The sequence below is a fragment of the Sander vitreus genome, chromosome 13 (assembly GCF_031162955.1).
Source record: "Sander vitreus isolate 19-12246 chromosome 13, sanVit1, whole genome shotgun sequence".
In the NCBI taxonomy this organism is placed as follows: Eukaryota; Metazoa; Chordata; class Actinopteri; order Perciformes; family Percidae; genus Sander; species Sander vitreus.
The window spans coordinates 28705531-28721146 of NC_135867.1; the positions used below are offsets into that span (position 1 = coordinate 28705531).

At 42.5% G+C, this 15616-nt stretch overlaps 2 protein-coding genes and 2 non-coding genes across 4 annotated transcripts in view; all 4 read right to left on the minus strand.

Moving 5' to 3' along the window:
- jhy (junctional cadherin complex regulator) overlaps positions 1-10257 on the minus strand; it is a 31196-nt gene extending 20939 nt beyond the window's left edge. The window contains exons 1-2 of the mRNA XM_078266692.1: positions 10215-10257; positions 6284-6753 (exon numbers count right to left, since the gene is read on the minus strand). Coding sequence (XP_078122818.1) covers positions 6284-6696 — 413 coding nt within the window. The 5' untranslated portion in view covers positions 6697-6753; positions 10215-10257. The remainder of the gene's footprint in view (positions 1-6283; positions 6754-10214) is intronic.
- Positions 10258-11134: 877 nt separating this feature from the next.
- Positions 11135-15506, minus strand: hspa8 (heat shock protein 8). The gene is made up of 9 exons (XM_078265311.1): positions 15398-15506; positions 14143-14352; positions 13617-13822; positions 13381-13533; positions 12721-13276; positions 12369-12571; positions 11977-12175; positions 11661-11893; positions 11135-11584 (listed from the first exon to the last, which is right to left on the minus strand). The coding sequence occupies exons 2-9, from the start codon at positions 14345-14347 to the stop codon at positions 11387-11389; spliced, it is 1953 nt and encodes a 650-aa protein (XP_078121437.1). The 5' UTR covers positions 14348-14352; positions 15398-15506; the 3' UTR covers positions 11135-11386.
- LOC144528339 (small nucleolar RNA SNORD14) lies at positions 12242-12334 on the minus strand. The gene has a single exon (XR_013502892.1). It is a non-coding gene; the product is annotated as a small nucleolar RNA SNORD14 (small nucleolar RNA).
- Positions 13893-13985, minus strand: LOC144528333 (small nucleolar RNA SNORD14). The gene has a single exon (XR_013502886.1). It is a non-coding gene; the product is annotated as a small nucleolar RNA SNORD14 (small nucleolar RNA).
- Positions 15507-15616: the final 110 nt, after the last annotated feature.

The window sequence follows — 15616 nt, forward strand, 5'->3', positions numbered from 1 at the left end:
AAGCATCGCCTTGGCCCCCTGAGACAGATCTTCGCACTCACTAGCAATACATTATGAACACCAGTGCACCCGCTGCTCGTCTCTTTTTGAAACTCAACAGGTGTAGAACAGGGGTCAGCTGGGCCTGTAGTTAGAGGGCTATGCAGGCACTACAACTGGAGTCACATCTAGTAACTCTATTTCTAGTTTTTACGTGCTACTCCTTGGTAGCCACCGGAGGCGAAGGCCATGTGATGTACTCCCAGCTGGGCCCACAACTGATCGCAAACAATTCAGACTCAACAGCTAACGAAAAACATCAGGTGGTCAGAAAACAAAGGGCGTCCCTGAATAACAATTTGCATAGTGCATTCTGATATGTCAAGTGTGTTTTTTATCCATATTCTCATTTGCGACATTAGCTTCCATTTCTTCCACACAGACAAAAGAGATGAAACCTTCGCAAGCGCTACACATTGTCAGTTGTATTTTTTTGTCACCTCTGTTTAAACTTTATTTAAAAAAGAAATTAGCAAAAACAACAACATTAAGCTGACTAACATGTAAGTATTGCTTAGCTGTTGTTTTAGACCAATGGACAGCGCTGTGTGTTGTGTGTAGGGGCAGTGAAGGCTGGTTGGTGGAAGTGGTTTCGGTTGAGGCTATGCCAGAAATTAAGCAGACTTTAGATACAAAAATAGAACCTCTTCTAGCAAAAAACACTGAAACAGTTCATGTGGGCCTCATTCACCAATACCTTCCTACGATATTTCTTAAATATGTTCTTAAGAAAGTTCTTAAGAAAAGTCTACGTCGGATTCACGACGTGTCCTTAAACAGCAGAATTGTTCGCAGGTGCGTTCTTAGAATGATGAATCCCAATGTCTTTGTAAATTGAAAGCTCGTGCCCGTTGCTCCTATTTAACACAGGTAAACGCCCCGTTAATTCCCATAAAAGGGCATGAGATGGCAGGGCTGTGTACACACTTAGAGAAATGTCCAAAAGACGTGGCAAAGACGGTGGAGGCCTCGACTCCAAAAGAAAGAAAAACTTTAGTAATTCTGAAATGGAGGTAGTGCTGCAAGAAGTTAGTGAAAAACGAGACATCATATTTAGTAGAGTCAGCAGTGGATACAAAGCAGCAAATAAAACTGATGCATGGAATGCAGTTACTCATGCAGGGAACGCTGTATCTGGAGAAGGGTGCAGAACTGAAGAAATGGTTTGATCTGAAATCTGAGGCAAAAAAATAAATTTCAAAAAATGAAAGCTACTTTGGACGTATAAATAGCGCGATCAATCACTTATTATTGGATGGCAAGGTTCCCTCGTTAACATAATTGATGTGAATAGAAGGCAAAGCAAGGCAAGTTTATTTATATAGGCCTAGCACAAAATACACAATGGCAATTCAAAGTGCTTTACAAATGAGCAGGAGTGTAAGTGTAGAGTGTATTTATTCAAATAAACAAACATAATTATGTTTAAAATTATGAAAATAATGAGTTACAAAATGGAGAGAAATATTAAATTGATAATTAGAACGGACGAAAACGGTATAACTACTTATTTTGCGCAAAACATGTCAGCTCTCAATCGTGCGTAAAGGCTGTTTTATGCTTCTGCGTCAAATCGACGGCGTACCCCCACAGACCCCTCTGCGTCGCGGCGAACCCCCCTCCGAGCCCTCCGCCGTAACTCGACGTGCGCTTCCAAAGATGTATAACTTTGCAGCGATGCGACGCAGACCGCAAGGACTGTGATTGGTCAACTGGTCCTGTATGTTGATAGTCGGTGTTTCAAGCAGCCTTCTGTGGGGAGTAGCAACATGCTAGTTCACTGACATCAGCTCTGCAAATAAACTCAGACATATGTTGGTTACAATTACAAGTGTCTATACGTCAGTAACGTTTTGAAATTAGCACTTCGCCAGCAAGCAGTACTTTGTGGGCAGTTGTGCTAAAGTTTGCTTGCTAACATAACATAAACTGGAGTTTCGCGATTGACCCTCTGGAAACCACACACCCCCTAGCGCTCTGGCGGTGAAATGCACCGCGATGCAAAGAAACGCATTCAACCCCGACGCAGAACTCCGAAAGGGTCACAACGCCGTAGGAGCGACGGCGTAGCTACAGCGTGGAGTTGACGCAGAAGCATAAAACAGCCTTTAGAGTGCAAGGGTTGTCCTTAGTGTCTTCATTAATCAGAGGTGTGTTTTGGTCGTAACGTGTTTTGCAATCAACCAATCAGAGAACATCTCCCATTCCCTTTAAAAGCCAGGCGCATTTGGACCTTGGAGCATTGCTATTATGATGGCAGATATGCACTGTATTTGTAATCTTCTGCATGTTTGTGTGTGTGCCCTGTGTGTGTAACAAGCATAGTGTGCGCGCGCTGTGCACGAGGCTAGACGCATTTTACTAATGCTCTGTTAAAATAACAATGAAATAATGCGCTATTGATTTTAGACCAGGTTTTTGCCTCAAGATAGCAATACGCCCAGAATGCACCTGAACACACCTCCCTGTAAGACCAGCACGCCCATGGGCACAAAGAAGGGCGCAGGGACATTTGCTATTTAAACGACGTGGGCGCTGGACAGGAAATTGACAACTGCGTCGGTCTTAAACTGGCAAAGACACTCACTCGGGCTTTGCTCTGTGCCAGGTGCAGGATAGGGCCCTCAATGTCACTATTTGGTTCCTATCAATAACCACAAAAACATTTCTTTAAGATAATAATTAACACATTTTTGTTAATGAACTAAACATAACTAAACCTATATTTATTTATTTTTACAGATGTTTACTGCCATTATTTTCATTAACTAAACATTGGATTTTTAATGTGGGATCTAGTGTTTTCATGTTTTTATTAATCGAATTGCAATACATAAAATCTCACATTAAACATTAACCATGATGTTATAAAACATGAGCCTGCAGTGGACACTACATCAATACGGTACATTAAGTGTCAGCAAAAATACAAACGTATATTATATCTAGGCTTTTAGAACAATGCATTTGTTATTTTTACTGTAACATATTGCACAGTACCCTCTACATTTAGGTCTAACGCAGTGCTTCTGAACAACAAAATGACTACAGACACGCAGGCTTCTTGGACCTTTTATATGAGACTAAAACCATTCAATCAGAGAGGCGTTGTTCTGGCCCCGGTCTTGAAGGACTGCTGGAAGTTTTTCAAACCACCAGATGTCACTGTCTTTGCTACATTTGACGTCCCAAAGCTTCAATTCTTTTTCGGAAAAAAAAAAAGAGAGCCCCAAAGCTTCACAAGGTTTCATCCTCCCATCCCTAGTGCCAATACAACTTTATCAAAGTGTTTCAATGCCAGTGTTTCCCTTTTCAGTTTAGATTTGGGTTCTATGGCCAAAATCTAAAGCCACCGTGCTGGTTCCATACACTTGCTCTTTCATTACCATAAACACACATTGTAGTTTATTTTGACTGAAACAAACAAATCACATCTACACAATCGTGCTGCAGTAAACTAGAGATGGTCCGATATCATTTTTTGCTTCCCGATACTGATTCCAATACCTGAACTTGCATATCGGTCGATAGCGAGTACCGATCCGATACCAGTGTGTCATATATTTTATTATGTTTTAACAACTGTATACTACTATCCCTGTATGGATGATATGATGTATAACAGCTGTATACTACTATCCCTGTATGGATGATATGATGTATAACAGCTGTATACTACTATCCCTGTATGGATGATATGATGTATAACAGCTGTATACTACTATCCCTGTATGGATGATATGATGTATAACAGCTGTATACTACTAACTCTGTATGGATGATATGATGTATAACAGCTGTATACTACTATCCCTGTATAGATGATATGATGTATAACAGCTGTATACTACTATCTCTGTATAGATGATATGATGTATAACAGCTGTATACTACTATCCCTGTATAGATGATATGATGTATAACAGCTGTATACTACTATCCCTGTATGGATGATATGATGTATAACAGCTGTATACTACTATCCCTGTATAGATGATATGATGTATAACAGCTGTATACTACTATCCCTGTATAGATGATATGATGTATAACAGCTGTATACTACTATCCCTGTATGGATGATATGATGTATAACAGCTGTATACTACTATCCCTGTATAGATATGATGTATAACAGCTGTATACTACTATCTCTGTATGGATGATATGATGTATAACAGCTGTATACTACTATCCCTGTATAGATATGATGTATAACAGCTGTATACTACTATCCCTGTATGGATGATATGATGTATAACAGCTGTATACTACTATCCCTGTATGGATGATATGATGTATAACAGCTGTATACTACTATCCCTGTATGGATGATATGATGTATAACAGCTGTATACTACTATCCCTGTATGGATGATATGATGTATAACAGCTGTATGCTACTATCCCTGTATAGATGAAACATGAATGCCCAGAACTTTCTGTTATTCTGCAGTTTGACGGTCAGTTATAACGGAAAAACAACGGAAATAAACTACTTTAAAGTAGATTTTCTTTAGGGCTTTATTACGTGGTATCTGATTGGTGCATTAACTCCAGTACTTCCTGATACCGATACCAGTGTTTTAGGCAGTATCGGAGCCGATACCAATACTGGTATCGGAGCAGAACATCTCTACAGTAAATACCCACTATTGTACCATATTTGCACATATATGCATTTTTTTAAATAAAGTATAAATTCGTAAATCATTTTTAAAAGTTGACGTCTTCACTAGGAACCAATGAGCCTCTAACACATTTTTTGTTTTTGTTTTGGGTCTTTTCATGGAGTTGGAAAAACGTTAAAATTATATATTTACACTCCAATCTTTTAACACAAGTCTAAATCCTTGTTTTACTGAAGTTCTAGTCTCGCTTTGCCAGACCCTCCTCCAAAGCGCGCTGGACGAAGGTCTGGCTAGTCCACATAGCATTCTGGGATGGGAAGCACTGCAGAGAAAGTGCAGATGAATGCTTAGCTTGATAAACCTAAAGTCTCATCATTGTTCACCAACAGAGTACACAGTGCATACTTTTTATCTTATTAATCGTTTTTATCTTACTATTCATAATGTTGCCACATGCTTTGATGGAATTTGAGCGCAATACACTAAACAGTCACTGTCAGGAATAAAAATGACCATCAATTAATATGTAAGGTAATTTTATTCATAGCCAATTGCAAGGTCATCTTGATCAACCTGCTACCTGCTGCTTATTAGAAGTCCTGTGACAATGTGTGATACTATAAATTGAATCATGAAAACCCAGCCTGAGCGTGGTGCTCTTCTTGCCACTGTGCCGTGAATTTAGTGTTTTACTGTCTGTCAGGATCCTGCAGGACTGATGTTATCTTTCCAGTTGATCAGTTGATTGTTAGTCGGCAGGCTGCTTACACATGCCGTCTTCTGAACTTCCCCTGCTCTGGTGCAGGTTAGCCAGGCAGCTTAGGTTACCATGGTTAGCTCAACAACCCACTAATCTCACTTTGTAAAGTTCACATGAAACCTTGGTCCTTTCTCACAAAGCTTTTACATATTTCACAAAATGAAATCCACTAACAGAATTACACATAACATAACACGTACTGTATTATGTGCATCAGCAGTCTCAGCATTGCCAGACCTTCCTCCACAGCGCTGCGGAGGAAGGTCTGGCTAGTCCACAGACAGCATTTGGCTCTGGTTTATTGGCATTTCTTTAAACCAATCACAATCGTCTTGGGCGGTGCTAAGCACCGGAGAAAAGCCGCGGTGCCGCTGCAAAATAGGCTCAGAAGGAACTTGTTTTGGTGGAACGCGTAAGTTGTGCAACAGAAAACTCAGATTGGACAGATAGTCTAGCTAGCTGTCTGGATTTACCCTGCAGAGATCTGAGGAGCAGTTAACCATAGTCCTCACAAATCCACCAGAGGTTAGAACGCCAACACAAAGAAACTGATATATCCGGCCTAAATGAGTGATATCCGGCAGATTTTCCGGTGGCAACGGAGCAATCCCGGAAGTGGAACGACAAGGATATAGCCTACTGAAGTTCTAACTTTGCATTAGTGATTTAGAAATGTACTCAGTACTCATGTTCTTACAGCCAAATATCATTATAAGGTGCTGTTACATGTGCAACAGAACACACTAGCTGATGCTGGATGTGTAAATGCCCAGATGTTTCTTTAAATACCAACATTTAATCACAACACCCAATGAGATGCACTTGCCTGACAAAGAGAAATGTAGTAACTCACCTCGTTCCTTCTCTTTCATCCATCTGTGTTTCCAAATATTCAGTCTGTGACAGGGTGGGGTTCCTGTTGGCATGGGGGTGTGCTGCTACATCAAGGCTATCACAAACCTGAAGAGCTTCAGTTGCATCATCATTTGCATATTCATCCTCTCCATCTCCCTGCTGTAAGCTGTCAGCATTCTCCTTCTGAGGAAGAATGTTTTTGTTTTGGTCATGGCGCCCAGTAGGTATTGGTAGCTGCTGCTGCTGCTGGTAAGCTCTCTCCTGGGCCAAGCTCTCCGTGTCCGACTCCACAGAGTCCCACTGGTTGGCCAGAACCGCTGGTCTCGGAGAGGGAGGCCTCCCTTGCTCAGTCTTCAACACTTGAGACATCTTCTCATGTTTGAGTCCTTCATCCATGTTAGTGTGCTTCATGAAGATCTGGTCATCTATGTTGTTGTCAAAAGTGAATTGGAGAATGCTGCAGCAACACTGCAACCAACAAACAAACAACATATCTTTATTGTACAAGATGAACACTAGGGGTGGGGTGGGAATCGATACAGCATAGTATCGCAATATTTTCCGTGTCAATACTGTATCGATACACAGACGCCAAGTTTCAATCTATTATTATATATGGGTTGGTCAGTTTTTCTGCTTGACAATCCCATTTTGCATTGAGATGAACAAACTCAAATTATCTTTTTAGATAAAACACATGTTGACAAAGTTTCCTTTTGGGGACATCATTAGAAATTGGGAAAAATGTGAAGATGGAAGAAAAGGTAAATTGCAATATATTGCAGAATATTGTATCGTCACACAAGTATCGTCATGATCTTGTATCATGAGGCCTCTGGTGATTCCCACCCCTAATGAACACCAGGCTGGAAAAGGAGCAGAGGTATGTTGAGCATTCATGTGTTTCTTTCACAGCTTAGAACTGCACATATCTGCCTGGGTAAAGTGCAGGTTTAAGATAGGATGCATCAAAAACCTCATATTCCAGCATGCAGACCTGTATGTACTTTCATATCTTTGAATTCTTAAACCCTTTTTGACAACTCGAAAAAGTCCGAAACAACCCAAGCTCCTCCTCCACCTCCCCCACCTTAAAGGTCCCCCCCTCCACCTCCCCACCCACCTCAGTGACGACTCTCTCCATCAATGAGGAAGATGTCAACAGACTGTTCAGGAGACAGAACCCCAGGAAAGCTGCGGGACCGGATGCTGTCTCCCCATCCAGCTAGAAGCACTGCGCTGACCAGCTGTCTCCAGTGTTCACAGACATTTTCAACACCTCACTGGAGACATATCACGTGCCAGCCTGCTTCAAGTCCTCAACAATCATCCCTGTCCCCAAGAAGCCAAGGACCACAGGACTTAATGACTTCAGACCCGTCCTGGGTATGATGTCCTTTGAGCGCCTTGTGCTTTCTCACCTCAAAGCCATCACTGACCCCCTCCTGGACCCCCTGCAGTTTGCCTACAGATCCAATAGGTCTGTAGACGATGCAGTCAACCTGGCCCTCCACTACATCCTCCGGCACCTGGACTCCACAGGAACCTACGCCAGGATCCTGTTTGTGGACTTCAGCTCTGCCTTTAACACCATCATCCAGGCTCTGCTTCAGGAGAAACTCTCCCAGCTAGGCGTGCCTGACTCCACCTGCAGGTGGATCACTGACTTCCTGTCTGACAGGAAGCAGCATGTGAAGCTGGGGAAACATGTCTCCGACTCACAGACCATCAGCACCGGATCCCCTCAGGGCTGCGTTCTTTCTCCTCTGCTCTTCTCCCTGTCCACCAACAGCTGCACTTCCAGTCACCAGTCTGTCAAGCTTCTGAAGTTTGCGGACGACACCTCCCTCATCGGACTCATCTCTGATGGAGACGAGTCCGCCTACAGGTGGGAGGCTGACCACCTGGTGAAGTGGTGCAAGCAAAACAATCTAGAGCTCAATGCTCTAAAGACAGTGGAGATGGTTGTGGACTTCAGAAAGAACCCAGCCCCACCTGCCCCCATCACCCTCTGTGGCTCCACAATTGACACTGTGGAGTCTTTCCACTTCCTGGGAACTATCATCTCCCAGGACCTCAAGTGGGAGCTGAACATCAGCTCCCTCGTGAAGAAAGCACAACAGAGGATGTACTTCCTGCGGCAGCTAAAGAAAGTCAACCTGCCAAAGACAATGATGGTGCACTTCTACACAGCCATCATTGAGTCCATCCTCACATCCTCCATCACCATCTGGTACGCTGCTGCCACTGCCAAGGACAAGGGCAGACTGCAGCGTGTCATTCAGTCAGCAGAGAAGGTGATTGGCTGCAATCTGCCGCCGCTCCAGGACCTATACACCACCAAGACTCTGAAGCGTGCTGGAAAGATCGTGGCTGACCCCTCCCACCCCGGACACAAACTCTTTGAGACACTCCCCTCTGGCAGGAGGCTGAGGTCCATCAGGACCAAAACCTCACGTCACAAGGACAGTTTTTCCCCTCTGCCACTAGCCTTATTAACAAGGTCCGGAAACCACCCTGACTCTCTCCACACCCCCCCTCTGGCTCTACATGCCACTGTACTTAATCTGCTCTTTTTATCTTAACTATTACTCTCTTATTTTTAATACATTCTGTGTGTGTGTGTATGTATATATATATATATATATATATATATACATATATATATATATATACATATATTTATACTTATATTGTTTGTTCTGTTTAACCTGTTTGTTTAACTTATTTTAGAGAATGTGTGACGTGCACCTACAACACCAAAACAAATTCCTTGTATGTGTAAAAAATGTACTTGGCAATAAAGCTTTTCTGATTCTGATTCTCACAATGTGCACTTGAATAAGTCACTGAATCCATACGCTAAACATCTGTCAGCATTGCCTCAACTGGAGTAACTGGCAGTCTTTTCATTTATCTTTTATACACCGTATAATGTTGCCAAAAAACCAAAGATGAGCGACTCATATTTCTGCAGCCAAGCCAGAAATATGAAGTAGTGGTTGTATAGTCATTAACTTTCCTCAACTCAGGTATTACTAATAACATTAACCATGCCTCTGTTCTATTAAAGCAGAAGTCTTCAACGTTTTTAGGACAAGGACCCCTTAGCTGAAAGAGAGACAGAGTAGGGACCCCCAACTACATGTTGCCTACTGTAAAAAAACAAACAAACAAAAAACACACAGACACACATTGGGCCGGATGGATGAACATGAATGGCTGTGAATCCTTAAGCTTTACTGTATGGCTACCTAACCTTATCTCCAATGCGAAAATAAAAAAAAATATTTCACAAATAGGCCTATTTGTCTTTGCTATTAAAATGTTAGAATTACTTTAGTGTATCAGTGGCCCCCCTGCACTAACTCTGAGGACCTCCTAGGGGTCACGGACCCCCTGTTGAATATCTCTGTATTAAAGGGTTCCAGTAAAGCCATTAACCTAACAAACTGTTTTATACCTATGACTGGAACTGACACTTAAATGGATTGCAGGCAGCCATCATTAATGTTATTGAAGTGAAAGAAGAAATAGTTGTGTATTTTCCCACCAATAAAGCTCTCCAACTAAAGAAAATGGGTAACCTAACTGTTGTTGTTATAACGTTACCGTTTGTGAAGTGTAAAATAGAAAGGTAGCCTTGTCTATTATCTTTTACGATATTACCTAGTAAAAGTAAGTGATATGGCCGACACAGCGCTGTGGAGATAGGTCTGGCAGTGCGAGACTATGGTAAAGGTTAAGCGATCTGTCAGCTAACGTTAGCTTAGCAGCTATCGTAACGTCATATTTGGCAAAACTGATAGTCATTATCAGTTTAAAACACTTAAACATATCTACGTCACGTATTTAACGTTATAGTGCCAATGGAAAATAACACTAAAATGTGCCGTGTTAATTAAACATTCAGGAAAAAAAGTGTTTACCTGTTTTCCTGTCAGTACTCCACAGCAATGTTACCATAGAAACGCCAACGCACACATGCTGCCTTCAAGTGCCCATCGTAAAAGCTCCGACTTTTTTAATGCAATAGTTCACGCCATGAATGTATTATAATATAAGCGCATACAAATCCGAATCGTGGATGTATACTGTGTTTTCGCGGCAGACATTTCGTCACCACCAGAAAAAGGTATAACTACAAATGAATGGCTCCGTTACATGCATGCCGTCAGGAAAACATGCACAATACAAGTTCCCTGAAATGGAATCATTGGACCCAGCCATTTACGTCTGCAGTGCATTCGTGTGATATTGGTCGATGTAACAGCTGTTTTGTGTTGGGATGTCAAATTAGACTGAACATTTTAAATACTTGGCATTCAAAGAACTCCACTCGGCAATAATTTGAAGTATCACCCTCAGCATTTCACACTTGCTGCATGCACCCAGTACCTCATTTTTAAAATACTAGGTCTTCATCGCTAAATACTGCAATTACTTAACAGAAGTTTGTGGCACTATGTCCGAAAGTGGTTTTAACTTATGTTAGAGGCACATACCACTTCAGCTGAGATGGTCAAACTCGCTTTGACCAGCAGATGTCACTATATACTTGCGATTTTCCTCACACCTGGTGAGGTATTTTCAGTGCATAATGTATTTCATTACATGACTTGCTTTATATTAAGTTAGTTAAAATAAGCTTCACAGCTAGTAAAAGGTTCTAGTTCTTTGCAGCAGTCCAATGTTTCCAAGTCACAATTTTACTTAAAAGCCACTGGTCAAAAGCAAAGCAGCCATTATAGAAAACATGGTTGATCCCATTCTAACAAAGCTACTATGTTCATTATCAGCTTCTAACTGAAGGGCTCTGCAGAGCATAAAAGACAAATATTGTAAGGGAGAGGGTTAAGATTTTTTATTGTCAAAGCAGTGACATCCCAGTATTCAAAACACTTGAGACATGTCTCGACATGAGAACTTACAGCTCAATTGTGCATACAACAAGTATTTCCCAGTCCCAAACCATGCAATAAGAGTAATCCCTGAACCCAGTTTTATTTTTTTTACACTCTTTAGCTTGTTGTAACTTGTGCTATAAGAGGGTTACTTTCTTGGAAAAAATCTCAGCGTAGCAGCTGAAGTGATGAATGTTTTAGTCGACCTCCTCAATGGTTGGTCCGGAGGATCCACCGCCAGGGGCAGCGCCACCAGCTCCAGGGAAGCCACCAGGCATGCCTTCTGGCATACCACCAGGCATGCCTCCAGCCGTCTGGTACAGTTTGGTGATGATGGGGTTGCACACCTTCTCCAGCTCCTTCTGTTGATGTTCATACTCCTCCCTCTCGGCAGTCTGCAAAAGATGACATTAGTGTTCTGGCCTTTATCATGGCAAAAATAAATAAAATAAACTGATGTAAAAGATTTACCTGATTCTTGTCCAGCCAGCTAATGACCTCGTTGCACTTCTCCAAAATCTTCGTCTTGTCGTCATCACTGATCTTGCCAGCAAGCTTTTCATCCTCCACAGTTGACTTCATGTTGAAAGCATATGACTCCAGGCCGTTCTTAGCAGACACCTTGTCACGCTGGACGTCATCTTCAGCCTTGTACTTCTCAGCCTCCTGGACCATGCGTTCAATGTCCTCCTTGCTGAGTCGACCTGCGAGCAAATTGCAAATAGTCAATATTGTGTCACAGTATATTTTAGATTACATCTATGTAGGAAAAAAAAAGTAAACTCACCCTTGTCATTGGTGATGGTGATCTTGTTCTCCTTGCCAGTGCTCTTGTCTACAGCAGAGACATTCATGATGCCATTGGCATCAATATCAAATGTCACCTCGATCTGGGGAACACCACGGGGAGCGGGAGGGATGCCCGTCAGCTCAAACTTGCCCAGGAGGTTGTTGTCCCTGGTCATGGCACGCTCACCCTCATAGACCTGTTGAAGTATGCCCGGTTAAGCAGATTACTTTGAAACGATGCGTTTACAGTTCAGACATTTATTTCGCTCAGACATCCAAGGAAGGTCAGTGCCATCTTTGGTCTTGCGACCTCTGGTGGAAACTACGAATGGCAGGAATAAACGTCATCACTGCGAAATTGAGAGACCATTAAAATGACTGTTTGCTTACCTGGATGAGCACACCAGGCTGGTTGTCAGAGTAGGTGGTGAAGGTCTGAGTCTGCTTGGTAGGAATGGTGGTGTTTCGTTTGATCAGGACAGTCATGACACCTCCAGCAGTCTCAATACCCAGGGACAGAGGGGTGACATCCAGTAGCAGCAAGTCCTGGACATTCTCAGACTTGTCACCAGACAGAATGGCAGCCTGGACAGCTGTAAATACAAGCAACCAACATTTTAAGTTAGACACTCAGCTTAAGTTATCAAGGGCCATGACCTTCAGCTGCTACAGTTGTGCTGCTCACAATGCAAACTGAAGGGAATATAGAAATGTGTGCATCCATCTGGCTCAAGACACTCACCAGCTCCGTAAGCCACAGCTTCATCTGGATTGATGCTCTTGTTGAGCTCCTTTCCATTGAAGAAATCCTGAAGCAGCTTCTGGATCTTGGGGATACGGGTTGAGCCACCGACCAACACGATATCATGAATCTGCCCTTTATCCATCTTGGCGTCACGGAGCGACTTCTCCACGGGGTCCAAAGTGCCACGGAAGAGGTCTGCGTTGAGCTCCTCAAAACGAGCCCTGGTGATTGAGGTGTAGAAGTCAACTCCCTCGTACAGAGAGTCGATTTCAATGCTGGCCTGGGTGCTGGAAGACAGGGTGCGCTTTGCCCTCTCACAAGCGGTGCGCAGACGACGGACGGCTCTCTTGTTGTCACTGATGTCCTTCTTGTACTTGCGCTTGAACTCTGCGATGAAGTGGTTGACCATGCGGTTGTCAAAATCTTCCCCACCAAGATGTGTGTCTCCAGCAGTGGACTTGACCTCAAAGATGCCATCCTCGATAGTTAAGATGGACACATCAAAGGTGCCACCACCAAGATCAAAGATGAGGACGTTCCTTTCAGACCCAACCTGAAATTAAATTTGTGTTAACCTTTTCCAAAGCAGTCTGATGGACTACCTCAATTTGGTCATAGACACTGGACATCATTCAAGTATTGTTCCAAGTTTCCTACCTTCTTGTCCAACCCATAGGCGATGGCAGCAGCGGTTGGTTCATTGATGATACGCAGAACGTTGAGGCCAGAGATTGTGCCAGCATCTTTGGTGGCCTGGCGCTGGGAGTCATTGAAGTAGGCGGGTACCGTAACTACAGCATTGTTGACAGTCTAAAAGAGAAACAAGCCAAACATTAGCATAATTTACATCAAAGCGTGTCTTATTTTGTCCCGAGCTATACCAAATTACATACTTTTCCGAGGTAGGCTTCAGCAATCTCCTTCATCTTTGTCAGCACCATAGATGAGATCTCCTCTGGGTAGAAGGACTTGGTCTCGCCCTTGTACTCAACCTGAACCTTGGGACGGGTGTTGTCATTGATGACATTAAATGGCCAGTGCTTCATATCCGACTGTACAACGGTGTCGTCAAACCTACGCCCAATAAGTCGTTTGGCATCTGCAAAAGACAAAGGGAGCTTTTTAAAAACTGGGGAAAATATCTGTAATGAGCGTTTCCATAAAGAAGATCACTCAGACATCCAAGGAAGGAGTTGGGCCATCTTTGGTCTTTCAACCTCTGGTGGAAACTACGAATGGCAGGAAAATCGTCATCCCAGTGAAAGTGCTTTACTAGGTAATTTACCATTTATTACATTTTCAGTCTTGTCATTCTTGTCTCACGTTTAAAGACCACTAATAACACTAAAATGTGTTGTTGGGTGTCAGAAGCGTGATAAGAATGACAAAGACTATTAAATACCAAAAAAGTATTCTTACCAAAAACTGTGTTGGTGGGGTTCATGGCAACCTGATTCTTGGCTGCATCTCCGATCAGCCTCTCAGAATCTGTGAAGGCCACATAGCTGGGTGTGGTCCTGTTGCCCTGGTCATTGGCAATGATTTCAACTTTGCCATGCTGGAACACACCAACACAGGAGTAGGTGGTCCCAAGATCAATGCCAACTGCTGGTCCCTTAGACATATTTCCTACAGAAATTAGAAAATTATTATTTCAGTGTGATATTACAGTTTGAAGTTTGGGTCAGACAAAAACAGTTGACAGATCATGACACTAAAGTATAACTTCCAATTAGAAGCAATATGAAAGCTAATTATATTGAAGCTGTACATAAGTAATGAGTCATAGCATGACGTATACGGAAACAACCTTCAAATGAGATAAATTCAAATAAATGCAAACCAAGAAACATATTGCAGTAGAGCAGAGGTAAACCAGTTAAACTCAACTCAGGATTACATGAAAGGATACAAACAACTCTGTGCCAAATGATTTAAGCAACCTTGTTGCCCAAAGGAAATGGTGGCTTAGGCATAGCATTTTAAATAACAATGAAGGGATTTATATAATAGTCATTTCCATCTCCAAGTTTAAATAAAAGGGTGTTTTTGTGCTAATAAAGCCAAGGGCCACCAACTAGGCTGCAAAAGCTAGGGCAGAGCGCATGGCGCTAGTTCTGGCCATGTGACAATGAGAAGTTAAGTTTGCCACAACAGCTACAGTTAAAACCGGAAATGGGATTAAATGAAGCAATTCTCTTTTAAAAATCCAAACGAGTAATTAAACTAAACTGGAAGAGCTTGATTATAACAGTTCGACTGAACTGTCAGACAATTTAAGGCGCATGGCGATACATTCTGAAAACTCAACCGGAAGTCTGTTCATTCTTGCTAGCTTGACAACGTTTGTTCGAGAACATTCTCGAACGTCTCAGAATCCCTACCCCCACCCTCCCCACTCCGTTAAGTAGCTAACGTTAGCTTCAGCTAAAACTCGACGTGACAAGCACATTAATTAGAATCGTCTACATCTTCTGCACTCAGCACCAGTAATTAAAAACTTAAAGTAAATATCGTATGTCAGCAAATATCGTTACCGACAGTGAGTGAGCAAAACGCTAAGGCTAACGTTACCCAATTGAAGCAACCTAAAGTTCCGAGAGGGGTGGGGAATTTGTACTAAAGAACATAATGTAAAATATTGTTGTGACTAATCGAAGTAGCTATAACTTACCGAATTGTTGAACCAAAGATGAATTTAGATGTTGGAATGGACAGTGGCGAGGCTGACTTGTCCTTGCCGGTATGAGGAGGGAAAGGGAGGACAGATTGTTCTCAGAGCTATATATATCACCGGCAAAGCAGCCAATCAGACGTCGAGTCTCTGAGTCTTTCCTCAACGGTCCACCAATGACGCTTTTGATGTTTTGATGACGCTAACAACGATCATGCC

Coding starts and splice junctions, on each gene's coding strand:
- hspa8 (XM_078265311.1), bottom strand. CDS start 14,347: ATGTCTAAGGGACCAGCAGTTGGCATTGATCTTGGGACCACCTACTCC. Junction 13,534..13,616: donor CTGAAGCCTACCTCGGAAAA/GTATGTAATTTG, acceptor TTTCTCTTTTAG/ACTGTCAACAATGCTGTAGT. Junction 13,277..13,380: donor CCTATGGGTTGGACAAGAAG/GTAGGAAACTTG, acceptor ATTTAATTTCAG/GTTGGGTCTGAAAGGAACGT.